At 37.8% G+C, this 15,358-nt stretch overlaps 1 protein-coding gene across 9 annotated transcripts in view; it reads right to left on the bottom strand.

Moving 5' to 3' along the window:
- Positions 1-8,938, bottom strand: part of CCDC88A (coiled-coil and HOOK domain protein 88A) — a 116,385-nt gene extending 107,447 nt beyond the window's left edge. For 5 of the 9 annotated variants that reach the window (XM_087436745.1, XM_014791505.2, XM_087436747.1 and 2 more), the window contains exons 1-2: positions 8,125-8,938; positions 7,929-8,029 (exon numbers count right to left, since the gene is read on the bottom strand). In XM_087436745.1, the coding sequence (XP_087292871.1) occupies positions 7,929-8,029; positions 8,125-8,187 (164 nt within the window). In that variant the 5' untranslated portion in view covers positions 8,188-8,938. The remainder of the gene's footprint in view (positions 1-7,928; positions 8,030-8,124) is intronic. The other 4 variants (XM_087436749.1, XM_014791510.2, XM_004435674.2 and 1 more) reach the window with 1 other exon arrangement.
- Positions 8,939-15,358: the final 6,420 nt, after the last annotated feature.

Genomic DNA, 15,358 nt, shown 5'->3' with positions numbered 1-15,358 from the left:
TATACTACTTAACTTTCCAGTTTCCCATAATCTGGTCTACTCTGCCTATGCAACTTTATATTCTACTATTCCCCAATTTCATTCCTTTACTATCGCTAGTCCCCCCACCATCTCCCAAATCATAAATAGAATATGCTTTTTCCTCAAGCTGCTTCCATAGCTTAAAATACCCTTCTCTTCTCATTTATGGCTACCCAAGTTCAAACATTCTTCAAGATTTAAATCAAATCTAACTTGCTCCCTATTTATGCTTCCCTGACTATCCATAACTCTAGAGGCCAAACCTAACTTCTGACTAACTTCTAAACAGTAGGGTCACCTAATCTACCCCCACTACCACACATACACACACTCAAAAGAAACATATAAAATTCACACAAATTAAAGACAGAAAGAAAAAAACCAAGCTAATAACCAGAGATTTGTTTTCAAAACACACTTGGGGATCATTCACCATTTACTATAGATTCATCTATTCAGTTGAATACTTAACACAAATACTTAACTTTAAAACAATAAAATGAGATACTACAAGATTCTGAATCATCACATGTATATTCTATTTACAAAGGTGGAAATGTAGTTTAAGTCATTTGCAAAGATTTTCAACAAAAGATTTAGAAAAAACTAAGTTAACCTTCAATTACGAGAAAACTCAACACTCCATTTTCCCTGAACATTCAAGTTAAGTAAGATTATACTGTGGTTCACTTTTTTGTGTGTGTGTGTGTGAGGAAGATTAGCCCTGAGCTAACATCTGTTGCCAATCCTCCTCTTTCTGCTGAGGAAGATCGACCCTGGACTAACATCCGTGACCATCTTCCTCTACTTTATATGGGACGCTGCTACAGCACGGCTTGACAAGCAGTGCGTCGGTCCGAACCTGCAAACCCCAAGCCACCGAAGCGGAGCGCACAAACTTTGCTATGCCACCGGGCCTGCCCATGACTTGTTTTTACCACCTCACCTCAAGCAAAACATAACACAGGTAGGGAAAATATCCAATAAAGGTAATTAAAACAATAAGGGGACAGAGAGAGAACAAAAGGAGAAAAATAAGCTAAAAAAGTAAAGCAAACTAAATTATACTATACTAAAACTAGAGAGTATACTCAAATTTTTGAAAATTAATAAATTTATAAAAGGTCTTCATTCCTTCGACATTTACTGAAAACTTACAACATACCAAATCTATGCAGGCCCTGGTGATATGTAACACAAAATCTCTAGCCTCTAAATGCTAATTATCTAGTCATATCACTTTAACAATTTGGTAAAGGTAGATAAAGGATCATAGGGGAGAGAGCAATGAACTCTGCTAAGGGACTTCATAGGGTGTTAAGGGATGAGTATGAATTTGCTAGGCAAAAAAAGTGGGGAAGGCCAGTCTAGCGGAAAATGATTATCATAATAATAGAAATAAAACAGTAAAGACATCAACAGCTAACATTTGTTGAACACTTGCTATATGCGAAGTATTGTGCATAAATTATCCTATGAGTCTCATAATAACCCTGTGATTCTCTTTTTATCCTGTTTATAAACGAGGAAATTGAGAAGTAACTTGCTAAAGATCATACAGCTATATAGGTGACACAAAGAGAGATCATACAAAACTAAGCCATGAATAATCATGACTTATTTGAGGAAACATAAACAGGTACGTATGGTATAGCAGAGGACAATAATAATGACAGCAACCAGCACTGGGGATACAGTGGTCAACAAAACAGAAAATAGATATTATCCTTGCCTTAGTAGAGATTATGTCTACTCCAGGAAGGAAATATTATCTCCCATCTTATAGATGTAGGAACTGAGATCTGGAGATGTTAAGCAAATTGTTAAATTGTTTAAGGTCATACGCTAATAATTAGCACGGTGAGAACTGAACCCAAGTCTGACTCAAATCCTAAGTTCATTCCACTTTACCACATAGCCTCTCTATTATTCAGTCATACAACACAAGTGTATCAAGAACCCACTATACGTCAAGCACTATGCCAGGAATGGAGAGATGAAAGATACAGTCCCTGGCTTCAAGAAATTCACAGCTTAGTCAGTAGAGTCAAGCACACCAAGAAGTGCAATACAATGGGATAAATGCTATCGCCAAAGGATACACGGGTCATATAGAAGCACAAGGAGGAGGGAGGGAAGCCAAGGATGAGGCAGGGAAAGGCAGAGAAGCAGTGACAGTAAGTAGAAGTCAGCTAAAGAAAGTAATAGTGAGGAGCTGGAAGAGTGTTCTGGGGAAGGGAAGAGTGTGTAGAAAGGCACAGAGACATATAAGAACACAGCTTATCTTTGGGAACTACAAGTTTGCTCGATTTTAGGCTATGCATTGAGCAGTGGTACTATGCAAAGATGAAACTACAGACGCAGGCAGCAGACAGATCTCAAAGGAGTCTGGATGCTTAAGTAATGTGTTTACTCTCAAGGCAGACGAGCGCTACTGAACCATTTTAAAGATAGGAGTGACAAGTAAAAACCTGTGTTTTAGAAAGTTTCATATGATCACAGATGAGAAGACAACTTGAAGGAGGCAAGCCCAAAGGTAAGAAAACCAGTCAGGAGCTACTACATTAATCCAAGAGTCAGTGACATATCTGAGAAATATTTGGGAGGTAAATCACAAAACTTCCTAATAAGATAGCAACTCTGACTACATCGTGAGTGTGTTTTTAAAGAAGCAACAAAGAAAAACAAAACTAAACAAAACCCGTGAGGCCCAATGAGAAAACCTGAGAGTGACCATACCAAAATTCAGTCAATGCCACACCTGGTAAGACAACTTATATATATTATAAGTCATTTTAGGGTTACTATAGTCATAAAGCTAGCACGATCTCCTTTTGAATCCTAAGCATTGATAGAACTAAGGAACATTTCTTAGTCCACTTCCTCTATTAGATAGGCAGCTTCTTTAGGTACACTTTATGAAGCCACCTCTCAGGAAATACCTAAGCAGAAGTTGGATAACCATGTGTCAGGGGGTCAATTAAAAATGATTTTCATAGTAGATGACTTCTAAAGTCCTTTCAAACTCAAGATTCTAAAAGAAGAAAAGCCATAACAAATATATCACAATTATCAAGTATTTCAATTATAGATCTGTATAGCTATCCAATGGGGCTGAATCACAGAGAGTAATTCCAAATATTGTTTTGATACTATTAACAATTTTCTCAGTACTTACAACTCTAACATATCCATATTTTCAACTACTTAGGTAATATGAATAGCATACTTTTTAAAGTTTAGAATTACAAAATTAACTACAATATCACAAATTCCTTGAAAATTCACAGCAAGTAATATTTGTAATTGGTTACAGAACTGCATGATATCTCAAACAGGACAATGATTATTTCTACTTCACTGTCACCAAGCCCTGTGTCTGACAGCTAGCACTGAGGAAAAAAGATTTCATTCAGTTGAAGTAGGAAAATGCCCTGCAGCATGCAGAAGAGCTGGCTCATCATTCCAGATCTCTAAATAGCTTCCCCTTCCCATTAGTTAAAGCCTTCCCATTAGTTAAAGAAGACTGATGGCAGGTCACAAGCTCTTACACATATTCTTTTTTTTTTTTTAAAGATTATTTATTTATTTATTTATTTTCCCCCCAAAGCCCCAGTAGATAGTTGTATGTCATAGCTGCACATCCTTCTAGTTGCTGCATGTGGGACGCGGCCCCAGCATGGCCGGAGAAGCGGTGCGTAGGTGCGCGCCCGGGATCCGAACCCAGGCTGCCAGCAGCGGAGCACGCACGCTTAACCGCTAAGCCACGGGGCCGGCCCTCTTACACATATTCTTTGATTCAAGGAGCTACTCAATGAAATCCAGGATTCATCGCTGAATACAGTGAATCCCGAGTCAGTGAACAGACTCTGAAACTGTAAGGCAGAGTTGGTAAACTGGCATGAAGAAGTCAACTCTTTACTTTCAGATTCCAGATCCAAATTGGTAAATCTGGAGTCACTAAATTAATCAATATTCTTACTCTTAATAAACACTTTAGATGAAAAAGAAAATTCTACCATGAGACTCCTATAAAAAAATTCTATGTCACATCTGAAAGCAAGAATACAAGACTGGCAAGGCAAAAATGTAATTATACGAACAGATTTCCACTTCTGCCCAAGATAGAATAACAGGAACCAAATTTACCCTCCTGCCTGAAAGTGGAAAGAAAAAAAAGACAAAATACATGAAGTGTTTTTCAAGACAATGGACATCAGGCAACAAGGGACAGTAGACCTGTGATAGATGGGAAACACACAGATGAGTCCTACAACTGCCCCAGCTTACTGCCTTGAAAGAGTTTCTAGGCCACAGAACAGGGATGGAGAACCCAGGGAGAGCACAGCAGTCTCCCTGAGTTGACAAGATGCAACTTAGTCTGGAGACAGCAAGGTGACTGCCATATACAAGACAAAGTACCTAGAGGAAAGAGCTGCACAGAAAGATCCAGAGATTTGCAGAGGATATCCCACAACTCTTCAGCTGAGTACTTATCAGTATATACATGTGAGGAAACTACCCAAAGAAGTGAAAGAACCATCAAAAAGGATTAGAGAAAACATCACCCAGAACTTACACAGGTCCAGGAATAGTTTCTGTTCCCACCAGCCAGAGTACTCAGAAGGGTTTTGACTCAATAGTGCAACAAAGTGGTACTGCGTAAAACAACTTAAAAGCAAGACCTGAAAAGATCAAACTGTTTCCAAGTAATTTAACTGCATCCCAGAACGCAGCCCAAGAATATTTAATGAAATAAAAAACATCCAGCACCCAGCAACAAGGTAAAATTCCAAATGTCTGGCATCTAATCAAAAATTACCAGGCATGCAAAAGCAAGAAACCACAATCCATAATGAGGAGAAAAATCAATCAATCAAAACCAACCCAGAAATGACACAGAATTAGTGGACATGGACAGTAAGCCAGTTATAACTGTATTCTCTATGTTCAAGAAGCTAGAGAAAAGACAAAGTATGAAAGCTATAGACATGGAAGATATTAAAAAAGACTGAATTTCTCGAGATGAAACTGCAATCATGTGTTGCTTAACGACGGGGACACATTCTGAGAAATGCATTCATTGTTAGGCAATCATTGTCGTGCGAACAGCACAAAGTATACTTACACAAACCTAGAAGGTATACCCTACTACACACCTAGGCTATATGGTACTAATCTTAGGGGACCACTGTCATATATGGCATCCATTGTTGACCGAAATGTTGATATGCGGTGCACGACTATATAATGCCTAAAATGAAAAATACGCTGGATGGGATTAACAGTAGATTAAATATTACAGAAGAAAAGATTAATGAACTTGGAGACATGGCAAGATTACCCAAAATGAAACAGAGAAAGACTGAAAAAAAATTGAACCGAACATCAGTGAACATCAAGCAGCTTGATATACATGTAATCAGATTTCCAAAAGGGGGCGAGAGGGCAAAATATACACATATTTGAAGAAATAATGGTCAAAAATTTTCCAAATGTGATAGAACCACAAACCAAACCAATAGATCAAAAAAGCTCAACAAACTCCAAGCAAAAGAAACATGAAGAAACATATATAAAGTTTCATTTGCAAAGGGTTCTCACTCACAAATTCTATAACCAAATGTGATACAGAAATTACTTAGACTAAGGCTAACTTTTAGGTTAACTCGCTGGGTACAGTTTCAACTGAGTACAGTTTCAACTCAATTTAATAGAGTTCATTAAATCAAACATTAATTTGAATAAAGTGCTTAACAGAAATCTTAATGATTTCAAAATTAGCAAAACATAGCTTTCAAAACAATGTAGATTTTGTTGCCCTATTAGGTAAATAATTTATTAAAATAAATTTGTGTTGATCTTATTTTAGCAAATTATTTTTTGAAAAGCTAAAGCATACTTCTTCCTTTTTTTATTCATTTTTCTTTTCCTTTAATTTATATAGGTCATTCAGAACAGAATTAGGACACTGAAAAAACTTTTAAAGAAACTGAGAGGTGGAACTGAAAACAGAAGCACATTTGAGGTTTGGAATGGAGCTAGTCCTCCCAAAAAAACAACCTGGCAACCACTATTCTGGAACATCGTTACTTTCAAAATATACATATATATATTTTTAAGTATAAAACTGTACTCAAAGTGAAAACAAGCTGAAGTGTCTGTTTTTAGCACCTTGGCTAACTATTCAGAAGTCAAAAAGATCTAAATATTTTTTGAAATTAGAATTATTCAAATAAAAACCATTAAAGTGGAAAACTAAAGTAATGTATTTTCCTGTTTTTGTGAACACACCTTTTTTTAGGGTTTAGCATACAAGTTCAAATTTTTCTGTCTAAAAACAAGCAAGAAAAGAGGGATAGGCGAGTAAGTTCTGAGTATCTGCTGTAATGGCTACCCTTCCTGTCATGTGTGTTCCCTAAAACAGAAGTCAATTTAATTATTCTACCCTTTTGCTTAGGATATAGTGGAATATTTCAAAGACAAAAAGTAGTTCCATGGGAGAGCTGCCAAAAATACATTTACTATCCCTGGAAATAATTAACGTCTATCTCCTTTTTTCCTTTCTTAAGGAAAAAGATATACACACACACTTAGATAACATATATATTTCTCTGAGTGCCTCTACAAATAAAACACTTTTGTAAAACATATAGTAGTATAATACTTCCCTGTAGGATCAACAAATACCTGAAAAACAGCACACAAACCTCTTTGAGCAGAGAGACTATAAATCTCTTCAAGCACACAGACTAAGAAGTTACCACTGGAACAATTATTTATGGATTTGACTTCTAGCCTCTTTTAAATTAAAAAAAAATCTAAACATAAAAATAACTTCCAATAAAATACAGAATTGATACTTTATATGCTAGGTTATTAATCTATTAATAGACATTCTTTAGTAACAATTATTTATTAATAATGTACTAATTCCCACATACATAAAAGATAAGTGTCTTGAAATTGAAAGTTCCAAACTACTCTTGTAATCAGATTCTATTCAAGAGAAATAAAGCTAAATACACATTATTTTGAGCACAACTGTAACATTCAGTTTGATAACCTACACTGATGTACTTAGAATGCATGTATGCTACAATACCTATAATGATAAAAATTAAGAAGTTTTTATTTCACTGATTCAGCTACCAATACGATTTAAATACTCAATTCTCATCTCAAAAACAATGTCCTACTTAATACAAATCCAATATCATAAATATAAAAAACAAAGATTTGCCTACTAAATCGTTATTTAGTTGTTATCAAGATTTCAGTTACCTGCATTTCAAAACTAGCTCTAAGAATACCTTAAAATGATCCCCCAAATATTATTCTAATAATTCACACAATAAATCATCTAATCAGACTTTAGTTATTGTACGCATTTAAATTACTTGTTACAGTAACAGTCCTCACCAATCAGAACTGTTGTTTGAAATTTTCTCTTCTGAAATCTGTTATTACTTCTCCAGTTTCAAAATCGGAACCATTTATTTTTAGACGCAAAGGTTAATAAGAAACATTTCTGCATCAAATGAACATAACTTCACAGTAAAGGCTCTTCCTCTCTTAGGAAACTATTCTCATTCTCTCTCTCATCTTACCAAATTATCAAAGAGGGCACAATATGGTTTGGATTTCAGCACTGAAGACAATAAGCGACGATATATGGCTGGCAGAATAAAAAATTAAAGTTTCACAATTTTAACAGGTATAATTACTGGGTTGTGATAAATGGGCCGGGCATGTAAGATTATTACTTCTTTCAAGGTCCAATTCTTAAACCACTTGAATTTTTCTGGCCAAAGAACCAAATTAGGAGCTTAAAACATAGTCTCTAAATTCACAGTATCCAATTTTTCAAAGACAAGTTACGTAGAAAAGAAGAGAAGAACACTTACATTTGGAGCATGACCTGGTTCAAGAATACCCCATCCACCAAAGCCACATATTCATCCAGGTTGGTCCCATTTCCTGCAGCCAAGGATCCAAACGTTTTAACCTAGAAGAGAACGATCATCACGACACGAACGCCCACCTCCATCTCTGCAGCCGCAAATAATGCAGCAAAATATACAATAAAGACACCCCACTTACCCAAGTGACCAAGGGGCTGGTCATGAACTGCTCCAGAAGGGGAGTAAAAATCTCGTTCTCCATTTTACAGATAATGTATTTGAAAAAAGGAACTACCACAAAAATACGCCTAGGGAATTGGTCACTAAACGTTGAAAAAGTAAGTAGAAATCAATGCAAGTCCATTTTGGCACGGGAAGAAAATCCCATCGTGAAGGGGGGGAAAACTCTGCCTCCCCAAAAAACACCCCAGAGGGAAACGAGCCGAAATCCCGAGAAGTGGCTTCGACAGCAGCCACGAGCGGCAGTCTGCGCTGGAAATGTCTGTACCGGGCGAGGAGGGGCAGAGAAAAGGCATCTGGAGGAGGAGGAAGGGAAAAGGGGCTGGAGCAGCAGACAAAAAGCCCGTCAAGGTTGCCCAGCTCCCGGAGGAGGCAGACCAGCGAAGCTGCCCCCAATGAATTAATCTCAACGTGGGCTAAATGAAACACCACGTAAGATATCACGTTAAGGGTTCCGAGCGGCCGCCAGGCTCGACCCCCGCGTTCTGCTCAACACGTTCCACTGCCGCTTCGACCCGCAGAGTCTCCCCTGCCCGCAGCCCCTCACCACCGACAGGCAGGGCTCGCCCCTTCCCGCCGAGCAGACATCATCCCTCCGCCGCCCTCAAGCCTCGCCTCCAGCCCCCTTCCCCTCCCGGGGGCTGGGGGCTTGAATGTGTGTCCCTAACCCCCCAGTTTCCTGAGCCCCGCCAGCCTTTTCAGTGCGCCTCTGGGAAGCCCTGGCACAAAATCACCGCCGCGCTCCAGCCTCCTCCTCCGCCCTCTGTGGAGGAGCCAGAGTAACGGCCTCAGAACCGCAGTGCCGCATCACACCCCGCTCCTCGCCGCCCAACCAGCGCTGCGAGCCCGCCGTCAAAGGGAGCGCTGCTCCCTCCGCGCCCATATCCTTCCGCCGACTCCCCGCCCCTCCCGCGCCGCAGCCTCTGGATTGTGGGAGAAGAAAACCGCTGCATGAGCGCGCTCCCGAGCGAGCGCGCCCCCGGGCCGACCCCGCCGCCGCCCAGATCCTGGCGGCGGGCGCGGGCGCGGACGCGCGCTCGCTGCAGCTGCTGCGGTGGCCGGCGCCTCACTCGCGTCCAGAACGTTTGCCGGGACCTGGGGGCGGGGATGGGGAAGGCAGAGGAAGGGGTCTGTCTGCTCGCTCGCTCATGCCTAATTATGGTTTATTTCCTCCCCGAGTGCTTTCTTTGATGTGTGAAGCAAAGGGAACAAAATCCTTCTCTTTTAAACATGAGGGATGCAGACAGTCTTTTTCGGACAGTTTGATTTGATCTGTTAAGCGTGCTTTCGCCAGCAAAACGGAATAGAAAAACTCACTGCAGCAAATAGCAAAGGAAGGGCTTGAGCCGCAAACTTGGTTTGTGTTTGTTTTTATTTCCTTTTTTTTTCTTCTTTTGAAATCCAGTCCACTAAAGCATGAATGCTCTTCAAGTTGCAAGTGAATGTGGTAGGATTTTAAATAACCAAAGCTGTCTTTCAACACGTTGGTATTCCTTGACTGGAGCAAACGTGATTCAGACATTGTGTTGGATTATTTGGCAATGAAAAAAATCCAAACAAAATCAAGAGCTGCTAAGAGGAAACATTTGGAAGTCATCCAAGTTGGGTGACAAACAGATTACATATCTGTCATAAATCTCTATGCTATGCACGACTGGAACCATCCAAGTAATTTTAACAGTTCCCCAGCAAAATCAAATGTTACTCCTCTTCATTTCGAAAGAAAATAAAGACCTTTTCCCTGGGACAAAATGGGCATGTAAAACCATTTTTTTGAGAAAATAAATATAGTATTATAGTTTTGCAGTGTGTGCTGTTTACATTTACGTAATATCTACTTTGAGTACTTATATGATATTTTAAATTAGCAGTAAAAATGTTTTCGTCTTAACACTAAATTAAGAAGTTTCTTAATTAGGTAGTTGAGAGCCTGGGATCTAGAGTCTTCCTGCCTGGTTCAAATCCAGGCTCTGATACTTACCAGCTGTGTGAGCCTAGGCAAGTTACTGAACCTCTCTGTGCTTCACTTTCTTCATGTGTAAAGCAGGGATAATAATAGGGTTAAATTAAATGGCAACCTATAGTAAATGCTCTATAAATGTTATTGATGTTTTCATCATCATTCCCCCCAAACGAAGAATCTTTAGGAGAAAACTTGAAATGTAACCTCTCCTGCTTTATTACAGTTACAGGAGAAAGGATCTTGCTTTGGAGAGCAGAGAAATGCCCTTCCAAAATCATCTTAATTAAAATCAGAATGCATTCATGTGGTGCTTTGCTAGGTGGTGTACAGAATAGAACCTTGCATTGCTGTGGCCAGTATACAAGCTAGCAATCTTTTCCTTCTGCTCTTGATGACTCTTTCTTAATCACAATCCTTTATTTGGAAATGCAGACCACGAGAGAGCAGGCACCAAGAAGGAAGCATTGCTTTCAGGAGCAGCCCAATGCCTGACATGACCACTTTTCTTTGTAATCCCTCAGAAGCTTGACTAAACAACATGCAATTGTTCATGCCTATACTGGGGTTTATCTTAAGACAGACCAACCTGCTTCATTCATAGATGAAAAACTCATAAAATATTAACACCAAGTACAACAAGTTAAGGGCATTTTGGACAGTGATGGCTGAAGGCTTAGCATAGGAGTTGTACGTTAAGATAGCATTGTTTATCCAGTTTACATTTAACAGCTAGCCCTCACAGAAATGTGGATTCCCCTCTAGAGCCAGATGGCCCGAGATGCTTCCTGGTCTATCTTTAGGTTTCACACACACACACACACACACACACACACACACACACTCAACAAAGAAACATGAGGAGTTAATTGTAAAAACAGGAAGCTTTAGACCAGACTGAGGTCTGGAGTAACTTATTTGAAAACCTACCAATTCACAATTCTCTACTTTAACAGCAGCCTTAGAAATGCTTTATAATATCTCAAGAGAACAATCAGGAAACTTCTCTGTCTGGCAAAAGGGGATTGTACATTATACACAATTTAATGGTCTTTGAATTGCAACTTCCTGTAGGATTAAATCCAAAAGTTTCCTCCTATCATCCTTTCACTTAGGAAGAGATTTCTTCAGGGTACTTTAGTTTTGTACTTTGTAGTCATTTATTTGTCCTGAATTCATGCTTTCTTAGAAAGTTAAATCCAGCAGGAAAGGACTTTGGGAAAATCATACCCATCTGGTTAGAGTCTAAGTTATCTGCTCTGCTCTCTTCTAATCAGAAGTTAAATGGTTGGAATGGACCATGATCCTGTTTAGGAATCACTAGAGAAAGAGTCTCTGCCATGTGCTGTTATAATTGAGACTCTATCTGCAGGTTACACATACATAACACTACCCCCTAAATAACACTACCCTTATACCAAAAGCACCCATGTCTACCTCTGTCTTGATCTACACTATAGGAAGTGATAGACTCACCTGAACCAAGCTCCTTGGTGACAAATATTTGCAAGGCTAATCACATCCATAAGCTAGCATAATAAAAATAACATAAATACAGAAGCAGAATGGCACAATTGTTTATAATAGCCCAAAAGTGGAAACAACCCAAATGTCCATTGACTAATAAATGAATAAATAAAATGTGATATATCCATACAATGGAATATTATTTGGCAATTAAAAAATGAAGTACTGATACATGCTATAACATATATGAACCTTGCAAACATTATGCTAAGTAAAAGAAGCCAATCACAAAGGATCACATATATTATGATTCCGTTTATATGAAATGTCCAGAAGAGACAAATCTATAGAAAGAGCAAGTAGATTAGTGGTTGCCTAGCTGGGGAGTTTGGGAGGAAATGGAGTTGATGGCTTAGGGGTACAGGGTTTCTTTTTGGGAAAATCAAAATATTTTAAAATTAGTTGTGATAGATGCGCAACTCTGTGAAGAAACTAAAAACCATTGAATTGTACACCTTAAATGGCTGAATTGTATGATATGTTAATTATTTCTTTTAAAAGCTATTTAAAAAAAAGAACAGCACCATTGCCTCATGAATATTTAAAAAGAAATGCCTTCGAGAAATCCAATCTCACATAGACTTTTCAAAAGGATCTCTAGTCCTCTTGATCTAATGAATAAGATTTTAAACTCACCTAAGAACATAGAAGGCATAAGTTTTAGTTATCCAACATAGTTTTAAGAAAAATATAATAGAATGAGAGAGAGAGAGAATAAGAGAGAGATAGAAATTAGGCAGGTTGCTTAACTTCTTTGAGCATCAATTTCCTCAGCTGTATAATGGGCTTATTGCTTCCATTCCCTACTGGACATCTGCTTAGACTGGACTTTCTCTGTCCTGTCTCTCAACTGGGCAGAGGAAAGGAATGTTGGAAAGAGATGATAGGGCAGAGAGAGGGGTCCTTCTCTCAGCCTGATCTTCAGTTGCTCCTCTCAAATGCTCTAATACTGTGTTCCAAAGTGAACCATCTCAAATTCTCCGCTGTATTCCATGCTACCATCCTTGTCTGAAATGCCCTTTCCTGCTTTCTAACCAGGTCAACTCTATTCATCCTTCGGGATTCAAGAGACACCTCTCTGTGTGGCATTCCTCTTCCTCAGGTTGAGTTGAACACTCCCTCTTCTGTGCCTGCCTACTATATAATCTCATTTTATTTCTGTAACTTGCTCTGAATGGCATGTATTTGCTGACAGCCTCTTCTCCTGAGTAGATGGGGAACTCCTGGAAAGTGACCTTGTTTTATTCATCTTTGTATCCCTGGCATTTAGGACAGCACCTAGCTATTATGGGCACTCTCAGTCAAAGTGCCCATAAAAGAGCAGATCAGAGTTTTCCTTCAACCACAGTGACCAGTTTAAATTCCTAACAATCCGCAAGAGTTCACAGCAGAGCAATTTCCAAGAAGAGGCTAATTGAACTTTGTTAAATCTAAGTAAAGGGCGTAACTCTGATTTCTTATCCATATTGCTTTTACTAAACAAGTCAAAATCACTTAGTCATTTTCAAATGACCGGATGACATAGAAGAGGCATTAGCTGGCGATTACTGCTTGCCAGTGAATTTGAAAAACTAAAAACACATTGAGATCATAAAATAAATGGCTTTCAAAACAGATTTTTCCAAAGTCTATGTAACTTTTTTTTCAGAGAAAAGCTTAGAGGAATATATAAACATCAATGTAATCTTCTATTTCTCACACAGGGTACAATGATATTTATCCTTTTCAATGCCCAAATTATTTTTCATTTGTTATCATTTTGATGGAAAGCCTCTAAAAGGTGTTATAATTGTCTAAGTTTTGTTCAACAGCTTATTCTGAACATAAATTAACTTTTTCTTAAAGAAATACATCATCACAATTGACCTAAATGGTTGCGTTGTGCTTTTAATATGATGATGTGTTCAGAAGCTCTTAAAAAGTTCAAGGGTGTTTGACCTCCACTCACAGGCCCCAGACAACTATGTTTGAGTTTTTATTTTACTTTGAAGAGTTTTTCTATCTTCTCTCTTGGCTCTCAGTTTTTGTTGCTGACAATATCTCTATTTATCATCCTTATTCTAGTTTGCTGCTTCTAATTTTCTGTGTGCTGGGAATACACAGATTGTTAAAACAGTCTGAAAGAATTAATAATTTTTGAGTGAGGACCTGATGGGCTCTCCTATGAATTTGTGACATGCCTAAAGTGTCTCTTGGTGTGATGTTTTTGCTTACTTTCAGTTTCCTGGTCTTTACTTAGGTAAGGTGGTGCTACTCTATTTCTTTAACTAGTTTACCGTGGTAAGACACGAAATAATCTTGTAAATTAGTGGTATTTCCAGGGTATGACTATCCTATCATGTGATCAGTCCTTTGGGTTTAGATAGTTCCTCCTTTAATTCCTTGTATCTATGCAATAGGTGGTGACTCATTCATACTTACAATGCTGCTGATAGAAAGACACTAAGCAAATGGAAACCTGATAGAGGAGAAAATAAAAACATGTATACAAAAGGACAAATATTGTAAAATGGACTTTTAAAAGGTGAAAAAATCACTTTCCTATTCTGACTGTATGCCTATTCCCAACCTCTACTATCTACCCATTTATATCCTAAAGACAGACATTAGCAATACTTAGTTAAAACAGAACCTAGCCTATGTCAGTACGGTTGCTGGATCTTTAATAAAATGGACAAAAATTCCACGTGGCAGGCAATACCATCACAGTGAAGATCACAGAAATATGATTGATAAATTATATACCATGACACAAAAGCTTAAGATCTTTAATAACTTAAACACAAACTGGCTGTAATTGGGTATAATAATACCATTTTTAGGGCATCCTTTGAATTTGCCACACAGCATTCCCTTCAAGGTAATCAGCAAGTAGTTTTCCACATAAAGCACCACTGGTGCTTTTAGGCTACTGAAAATAAATGCGGGCTAAAACTATTAAATGCTTCCAATCATAGAAAAAAATGTAGATTTGCTTCCATATCAAAAAGTACAAATTACAATTGATAATAAACATTATAAATGAGGAAATATGAAGACATTTTATTTCCTTCTGTTAAACAGTAGTCAGAAGATATATAAAAATGCATATACTGATATGAGACTATATATTTGATGTTCTGCTGTTGAAAGTTAAAATTCACATGAAACAAAAAATTTTAAATGTAAATGTTTTTATTTCCTAATTTTCAAGCAACATGTGCCAGTTGAATATTTTCTTAAAATATTAGCTCGAGATGAGTTCTCAGACTCAATTTTATTCCATGAATTTTGCAATCCAAAGGTCTGTCTTGGGTTTCTTAAACTAAAATAGCAATACAAAATATTCAGTTACATGGAGCAAAACATGATTCATATTTTAAAAATTATTTTATTTTCTCATTATAAAAGTAATATATGTTTCATTGTCCTATTTGGAAAAATCAACAACACATAAAGAAGAAACCAAAAAAATCAAACCTATAATTTTACCACTCAGAGGTTAATATAGCACTGCATTTATTTCATGTTATTTTAAAAACCTGTAGCACTCTCATCACACCCTTAGAAAATATAACAATGATCAAAGTTTGAACATATCTCTCAGTTTAAATCAATCAATAAATGGAATTCAAATGCATTTTTAATAGTGATATTCATCATATTTTAAGTGTATGGAACTGCCAGTTTGCCAGTTTTTAAACATCAAATCCCAAATTCCCATAAC

The sequence above is a fragment of the Ceratotherium simum genome, chromosome 11 (assembly GCF_057802395.1).
Source record: "Ceratotherium simum simum isolate JZ-2026a chromosome 11, ASM5780239v1, whole genome shotgun sequence".
NCBI lineage: Eukaryota > Metazoa > Chordata > Mammalia > Perissodactyla > Rhinocerotidae > Ceratotherium > Ceratotherium simum.
Note: the sequence above shows the minus strand (reverse complement) of the source record. Positions and strands in the feature narration are given on the sequence as shown.